This window comes from Camelus dromedarius, chromosome 15 (genome assembly GCF_036321535.1).
Source record: "Camelus dromedarius isolate mCamDro1 chromosome 15, mCamDro1.pat, whole genome shotgun sequence".
Classification (NCBI taxonomy): Eukaryota; Metazoa; Chordata; class Mammalia; order Artiodactyla; family Camelidae; genus Camelus; species Camelus dromedarius.
This window is the reverse complement of record NC_087450.1, coordinates 1,507,620-1,516,460: the sequence shown is the minus strand read 5'-3', so window position 1 is coordinate 1,516,460 and position 8,841 is coordinate 1,507,620. Positions and strand designations below refer to the sequence as shown.

Here is an 8,841-nt window from a genome sequence, read left to right as displayed (position 1 = left end):
TATCATTTGTGGACACTGTAATGATGGCCATTCTGACAGACGTGAAATGATATCTTATTATAATTTTGTTTTGCATTTCTCTGATAATTAAAGATATTGAGCATCTTTTCACAGGCCTATTAGCCATCTGTATGTCTTCATTGCAGAAATGTCTGTTTAGGTCTTCTGCCCATTTTTTGATTGGGTTGTTTGTTTTATTGTTGTTGCATGAGCTGTTTTTACATTCTGGAAGTTAAGCCCTTATCAGTCACATTCTTTGCAAATATTGTCTTTTCTTTTTGTTTATGGTTTCTTTTTCTGTGAAAAAGCTTATAAGTTTAATTAGGTCCCACTTGTTGATTTTTGCTTTTATTTCCATTGCCAGAGCTAATGTGAAGATTCTCCTCTGAACACATTCATCATAAGATCATGGTGGGTCAGAACCAGTTTCTAATATTTACTTGATTATTGCCAAGGGAGACAGGAATAAACAGAATGTGTACTCTGGGGGGTTTTATTGTAAAAATATTTTAAAATCTGTACCATGGCAAAAGGCAATTATTCAGCAGTGTCTGACTTTATCCTCTTGGGACTCACAGATAATCCAGAGCTTTAAGCAATTTTCTTTGGTGTATTCCTGGTAATCTATTTAGCTAGTGTCATGGGTAAACTTGGTTTGTTTGTGCTAATACAAGTCAGTCCTCAGCTTCACATACCCATGTATTTTTTTTCTCAGCCATCTGGCTTTTGTTGATGTTTCTTTTACATCTCCTGTCACTCCCATCACCTTGGTGAATTTCCTATGTGATGTTAAAAGCATAACATTTTATGCATGCGCCCTTCAGGTGTGCTGTTTCATCACATTTGTAGTTTGTGAGCAGTATTTGCTCTCAATCATGGCATATGATAGGTATGTGGCCATCTGCAGCCCTTTACTCTACATCATTCTCATGCCTAAAAAACTCTGTAACCGAATCATCACTAGCATGTATGTTTATGGGTTCAGTGTGGGTCTCGTACAGACAGTGGCAACATTCCAGTTGTCTTTTTGTGGCTCCAATTTGGTCAACCACTTCTACTGTGATGATGTGCCCCTGGTTGCTCTGGCCTGTTCTGACACTCAGGTCAAAGAGCTGATGTTGTTAGTCATCGCTGGGTTCAATACACTCTGCTCTCTACTGGTCGTGATCATCTCCTATGTCTTCATCCTCCTTGCCATCCTGAGGATCCATTCTGCTGAAGGAAGACAGAAAGCCTTTTCCACCTGTGCTTCCCATGTGACCTCCATCACCATATTTTATGGGACAATAATTTTTATGTACCTACTGCCCAAGTCAAGCCATTTTCTGAACACAGATAAGTTTGCTTTGGTGTTTTATGTGGTGGTGATTCCCATGTTGAACCCATTGATCTATAGCTTGAGGAATCAGGAAGTAAAAAGTACACTTAAAAGAATTACAGAGAAGTTGTGTTTGGCTGTCAAGTAACTGAAAAATCATTGGACAGGGAGGCATCAGAAGACTTGGAATTGTGGCTCATTTAGAGTCACCATGCTGATAAATGAACCAACTTCCTCACTTCCAGTGCTCAGATCCACTCAGAATATGTCTCACCCACTGTTTCATTCTTAGTGATTTCCACATGAAATGCATTTTGTGAACTTTGAGTTACTGAATTATAAAAGGGAAGAGAAAAAAAACAAGAGAGAGCGAGAAAGAGAGAGATCTTAATCCTGTTTGATCACAACACCCTCTTCCTCATTAAAGAAGCAGTATTGGAAAAGAGAGCTTTATCTGAATTCCGTGTCATCTATTGAGAAATCTGCGTTGTACTGAAATGGTACATCAACATCTGGTATCTTATGTTTAAGCATGCTGCACAGGTAATCTTGAAAGCATGTTGAAGCTTAAGGGCAGGGATATTTGGTTTTAACACTCAAGACAATCTTCCTAGCATTCCATTTTCTGCAACTCAGCTACAAGGGTAGCCTGACATTGAACACTTGGTGACACTTTGGCTGTGAGAGTTTAGTTCATTGGAGCCATTTCACACCATTTTAAGTCATCGCCTGTTCTATATAAGTGTGTGATTAGGAATGTGAATCTTCATTCACACAGTTTGGCTAACAATTTTAGCTTTTCCAAGTAATAGCTGTTATCTTGGGTAAATTATTTCACAGTTCTGTTTCTTAGCTTTTTCATCAGCAAAAGCAGGTAATAATTCCCTTTGTCTTGGACTAATTGTGAAGGTTAAATAATCCTACAAATATAAAAGGCATCACACAGCTCCTAGCAAAGAGCAAGCACCTTGTATATGTTGACTCACACCTAATGAGCAATATTAATTATTTACAGCATTGTTATTGTGTCAATGATCTCTTTTATTTGGTAGTAGTCTTTTTTTTTAGAAACAGTTGACAATATTAAATGCTTTATTTTAGAATCAACAAATTGAAAATATAAAAGCTAACAAGTTATTTTATTGTAATCTTTAAAGCAATTTAATTCTTTTTAATTTCTTTTTGTGTGTGTTTATAAACATATTTTTAATGTATTTTCACTGAAGTATAGTCAGTTTACAATGTTGTGTCAATTTCTGGTGTATAGCACAACACTTCAGTCATACATGAACATACACATATTTGTTTTCATATTCTTTTTCACCATAAGTTACTACAAGATACTGTATGTAGTTCCCTGTGTTATACAGTATAAACTTGTTGTTTATCTATTTATGAACATATTTTAAACTGAATTTTTGAGTCCTTCATTTCTGCTATTAAAATAAGCATATTTTTTTCTTGAAAAAAATTAAGCTGCTTTTGTTACATTTAGTAAAAATTGCCTTAATAAATGATGCATTTATTTAGTTTCAAACTTTTCAAAGTAAAAATAAAGCTACCATCTACTGAATGTGTCTGGTGCTGAATGAAATGCTTTAAATGGACAGTCTCAGTTAATTTTTATAACAACCTACTGAGACAGATATTTTAAAAATAAAGAGATCCAAAACAATTTATGTAATTTATTAATGAACATGTAGCTAAAAACTAGGGAAAAAACACAAGATTTGAGTTTAACTTCATTAAATCTCAGTTTTAACAAAGTAAGTGAAGAGATGATGAAGGCGGGGAGCCTCTGCCGCATACATGGTCACCTTTTCCCTTTACTTTCTTCTCCAGAGTCCAGTACAATATGAAGGGCCCGTTTGTTGTGCCAGATTCAGGCTCACATAACTTTCAAATTATTTTCTAATTGAAAGATTAACTTAAACCTAGTTTTTGGATGACATCTTGTGAATCACCCATTTTTTCTTAGTTTTTAAAATTGTGTAAAGATGTGGAAACATCGATTCAATTAGTGTTTAAGCATTGCTTTTATAAATATTATGAAGGAAAAAGATAAATTGAAACTCCAGAAAAGCGGTGTTCCTCAGTGAGGCATTAAGATTCTGTAGGTCTGAACTTCTTTACCTGTAAGAGAGACTGGCTATGCTGCACCTGTGGGCCCTGTACGTGATATGTGATAGGATGTGTGTGGATAGCTGTCTATATAAATATACACTCACAAGACACAGTATGGTAAATAGAAGCACCAGGTTTCTCTGTCAAAACTGTTTTAAAAAGTTGAGAATTCATTCAATTCACAAGATTTGAAAAGCACCTCATGGCAGCATAAATGAGTTATTTACAAAATAATCTCAGAAGAAGAACTAATCCCCTTGTACTGCAGACTTCAAACAGCATTTTATATAGCGACTGTAACTGTCAGCATCTCCTTCTAAAACGGTAAAATAATAGATAATACTAAATCACTAATTTAACTATTTGTATGAAGTGTCAAAATAATTAAAGCATGTCAAATCACTAATATTTTCATATCATGACCCTATAAGGGTGATTGAATAAGTGACATTATAAACAAAGGTTATTTCTATTTGAACAATATGCAAATGCATCAATTATTTATTTTAAAACACAGTTTCTTATAAACCATGTTCTTCCACTTATATTTTAAAAAATCCAATAATGACATTTTTAAGTCCAGATAATCTATAATACTCATAGTGGTTAAGAAAACGAAATTCAGAAAGACTTCCAATTGCATTTAGAATTTTCATATTACTAATTATGTGACCTTACACAATTTATGAAAAATTGAAGCCCAGAGGTGAAATCTTACCCAACTCTGAGATTTGTTTTATTGCAATAAGTAACAGTACTTGATTCAGTGCCCGGCAGGTAGTAGAAACCTAATCAGGCTTTCCCTTATTACTTAAAGAAGTAAATTTTTAAGAGCTCGATGAATTATTTTTTAATTATACATAACAAACACTTATATAGCAAACAATTACATAGCATTTATTATCACAGGATATTGTTATAAATGTTTTATAAATATTAATCTGTTTAGTCTTTAAAACCAAACAATGAGTTAGGTCTTATTTATTTTCCAAAAATGGAAAGAGAGTCACAGAGTTCAGGTTCATTGCCCAAAGCTGCACAGTCAGAAAAGGAAGAAGACAGAATTCAAGTTTAGGCGGTCTTGGTTCCAGAGTCCTCAGTTCTAACAAAGACACAGTGATGCCCTTGCTTGGGATACATGTATGTATATTTGAGACCATGTTTGTGTTTCTATTCAAACAAAATTTCACTGGTCTCTAAAGGCTATGGTGGCCTGAACAGGACTTGGAATCAAACTGACTTTCTAGAATTGGCCAGGGACCTGGTAGAGAATATTAAAGCCACATTTCCAGTTGATTGGGAAAGAATTACAAGAAATGTCAGAAAGAGAAAGCTTGATTCATTTACCTTCTTGTATTTAATAAGCTATTATTACTATTATTTTCTTAATTTTAACATCTTTACAGTTTCACAGCCTTTCTCCAAGGCTTTCTTGGAGGCGTCTCTCACTTCTTTGTTTCTTAGGCTGTAGATTAGGGGGTTCAACATGGGGGTCACCACCATGTAGAATACGGATGCCATGTTGTCTGTGTCCAGGGAGTGGCTGGATCTGGGCTGTAGGTACATGAAGATCAGCATGCCATAAAAAACAATGACAGCCACCACGTGGGAGCCACAGGTAGAAATGGCCTTGTGTTGCCCCTGGGTAGAGTGAATCTTCAGGATGGCAGCAGTGATAAAGGTGTAGGAGGTGAGGACAATGGAAGAAGAGCAGATCATATCAAAGCCAGCAAAGGCAAAGATCAGAACTTCCCTCACATGTGTTTCTGAGCAGGACAGAGCCAAGAGAGGGAGGTCATCACAGTAGAAATGGTTAATAGCATTGGGGCCACAGTAAGTTAGGTGAAAGGTGATAATGGTATGGAAGAGGGTGACCAGAAAGCTGTATACATATGGAACTGCCACTAGTTGAATGCAGACCCTCTTTGATATCAGTGTGGAGTAATGCAGGGGTCTACAGATGGCCACATAACGATCATAGGCCATGGAGGCTAAAAGGAAACACTCCATGATCATGAAGGTGAGAAAAAAGCACAGTTGTATTGCACAAGCATGGAGAGAAATGTTGTGTTCCACAACAAAATTCACCATCATCTTGGGAGTGATAGCAGAGGAGTAACAAAGGTCAACAAAGGCCAAGTGACTGAGGAAGTAGTATGTCGGTGTCTGGAGCTGAGCATCCATCCTGATCAAGGATATCAACCCAAGGTTGCCCAGCACTGTGACCAGGTAGATGACTGAAAACCCACAAAGCATGTGGCCTGAAGCTCTGGCCGGTCTGTAATTCCACTGAGAATGAATTCAGTGACATGAGTGACATTAACTTCAGCCATTGAGTCTGATGAAGGCTGCAGATTTTGCTATAAGATGAAGAACAGGAATGGCATTTTTTATGGCCTGTGCCAGTGTTGGGGGAGGTGGTCACTAGCATCTTCTAGCCTTGCATTGTGTTACCTTGTGGGCAAAAATTACACCTTAGCTCTCCAATGACATGCCATTCTTGCCCCAGGGAAAGAGTTCTTCACTCTCAGAATACACCTCTTAAGCATTATTTTGTTTTGTGATTTTAGAAACTATGGGAGAATGTTGGTTAAACTTAAATATTATCTGAAAGAAAGCACTTGAGACAGCTACCAGTAATATTTCAGTGGTTTTGGTGCCCCTAAGTTTCATATGCACACATAAATATGGCAGCACAGCATAAAAATACAAAATATATAAATAAAAGCAAATTTATATTCCCCTGTTTTTCATTTTTGTGCATGTTCCAAAAGTTTTAAAAATTTTCAAAGTGATCTGAGACCGACTCACTTTCCTGCATCCCTTCCCTTACAGAGTAAGGACTGGATGCTGTAGAAGCTAAAAGGAAATTAACAAGAGCTGTGGAAAAACATGCAATTTTATCTGCATAAAAATTAAGGAGACATGTTTTTCTTTCCAATTCAAAATTAACCACACTTTGAAGTTTGCTGCCCAAAGAGTTACCATTAAGTAGTTTATTAGACAACTTATTCTAAACTGCATGTAGATAAATCCCTTTCCCCATAAATATGTGTCAATATATTTCAGGGGCTCATGATACCCAAAGACTTATTCTAGTATGTTTCACTTTTTAGCAACATATCCTAAAGAACAGCCAGTTGTAATCAAACTTCTATGGAAACATATACAGGTGGGTAGAGTTCTTGATGAACACTTCTGAAAAATTGCAATTATTTTTATTTCTGCCAACTCTGAATAAAAAAGGACTAATCTCATTAAGCCCAACGTTAGTCTATTTGAAATTTATTTTGCCCCAGCTTTATTTTCCCACCAAGTGGAACCATAATATATTAACAAAGAAAGGAGCCTTGAAACATCATCATGTCGAAATCCTTCATATTTTAATTTTATTTATTGCTACTATAAGTATTTATCTGTTGCTGCTGAGGACTGCCCTTATCAGATACTCTAATTTGTGCAATACATGAATTAACTTATGATAGTTTTTTACTGAGAGTATGATGAAATTCTATCCCATCATCTCTGATTAACAATTGAAAAAAACCCAGGCTTAGAGCTATAGTCCCAGAGATCACATGGCATAGTATGGGGGTGATCAGATTTGTCTGACTGCAAAGCCCATATTCCTAAACAACAAACTATGCTGCCCAGTATGCAACCACCCTGGCAGATACATCCATTTGTCTATAGTATGAACCTAATGTTTCAAGCTTAGAGAAGACAAACATAACACCTGTAGTTTCTTAAAGATTGCTAAGCTTTCCATGTACTTTGCCAAGGTAAAACTACAGAAGCCTGAGTATCTAAAAAGTTATTATTTCATGCTGTCCCTCCTGCTAAATAACTGTTTCTCTCACGAGTACTCTGAATTAAGGGTTCTCTTACAGGTCTTGCACATACTCAACGTGTTCTCACAAAGTCTTTTATATCAATTCCAGCTGTGAAGACATGGTTTGACTGCTATTTGAGAATAATGAAAAGGCTACCATAAAATGGAAAAGTTAAGCAGACCACCCTTGCTGAAAAATGGGGTCAGAGGAAGAGGTTGATTTATATTTATCATAATATTTTACTTAAAATAACAAAGGCCACCTGTGCATTAGTTTCTTTTGTTTTCTATTTTATGTAATTTCAGGATTTTTCGTGGTTGCAACATACATGTCAAATCAGCTGAGTGAGAAAATAAATGCACCAACGAGAAAATTAGCTCTGGTAGGTACTTACTATTAAGGGGGATATTTAAGCAGCAAATGAAGCAAACAAAAATGAAGTTTATATATAATGGAGTTGCATGTTAAGCTGGAGTTTGGATTCTAAATTTAAAAAACTTAAAAATTACATGGATACAGTTACCTATGAAAACCTTTAAAATGCTTATAGAGTGCAGCATTTATGATTTTGCACCTACTCGATGACTTTCTAGATTATTTTATTAATTCCTCTATTTTTTAAAAGTAATGTTTCTTCATAGCCTCCAGTTAGTTTCTGCAGATTGCTCTGGAGCAGTTATCACCCCAAAGCCTCACCATTTATTCAGTCATTTCCACACTCTGTCAATTTTGAGGGACATCCTTGAAGTTGAAACCTTTGATGTCAAAGTATTTTTAATGAGCATGATGTTTCTTGCTCATTGTATCTTTCCCTAAGTGAGTTTTGCCTCAAATTTTATGGCACGTTGAAACCATCTATAAAGTTGTCAAGATCCTAATATCCAGGCACCCCTCTGCCAATTTAATCAAAACATCTGGGTAACATTCAGGTTTCAGTGTATTTAAAGCTACCTGGTTGGTTCTAATGATAGCCATGTTTGAGAACCAGTAGTCAAAAGAAAAAACTCAGCGGTTGTGTGAATGAAAAATACTGCAAACCATGTCAGTAAACAGAGAATGCTGAAGCCATCAAGTCATCAGTGACTGCCACCACCCCCCAGTGGGGACAGGCCTGCAGCACAGCCTCTGCAGCCACTCACAATGGTGCCCTCTGAGTGGACTCAGAATAAGAAAGGAGAGGATATTGGCCCTAGATAGCTAGATGCTTGTCAAAGGAATGAATTCAGTGAGCCCAAATGTTTGCTTCTTCCCATACATAGAAAAATGCTAAATTCTTTAACCTGAGATGCCTGGTTTTCTTTAGTTAACAGCCAATCTTTTAAGGTTCCAACTCCCTGGTCTTTGTTGTAAAGCTCCTATATATCCTAGCCCCTCCCCTACCTCTTCAGAGTGGTCTCTCAGGGCTGCATCCTCAGAATTGTCCACCAAATAAAACACAACTCTCAACTTTTAGGTTGTGCATTTATTTCAGTCACAGTTTGAATGGCAGGCATAACTCACACATACTTCCAAAGTTACTTGTTTCTCTTAGTTTTGTTTGCCCAACCTATGATTGAATGAGTTCAT

At 36.4% G+C, this 8,841-nt stretch overlaps 2 protein-coding genes across 2 annotated transcripts; one reads left to right on the top strand and one right to left on the bottom strand.

Moving 5' to 3' along the window:
• The first annotated feature begins 492 nt into the window (after window positions 1-492).
• Window positions 493-1,474, top strand: LOC135322946 (olfactory receptor 5AL1-like). Its single transcript, XM_064494217.1, is given in 2 exon segments — window positions 493-703; window positions 705-1,474. Coding segments are annotated over 2 exon segments (942 nt in total). The 5' UTR covers window positions 493-523; the 3' UTR covers window positions 1,467-1,474.
• A 3,345-nt stretch (window positions 1,475-4,819) lies between these two features.
• Window positions 4,820-6,032, bottom strand: LOC135322947 (olfactory receptor 8U3-like). Its single transcript, XM_064494218.1, is given in 2 exon segments — window positions 4,820-5,688; window positions 5,691-6,032. Coding segments are annotated over 2 exon segments (954 nt in total). The 5' UTR covers window positions 5,776-6,032.
• Between the last annotated feature and the right edge of the window lie 2,809 nt (window positions 6,033-8,841).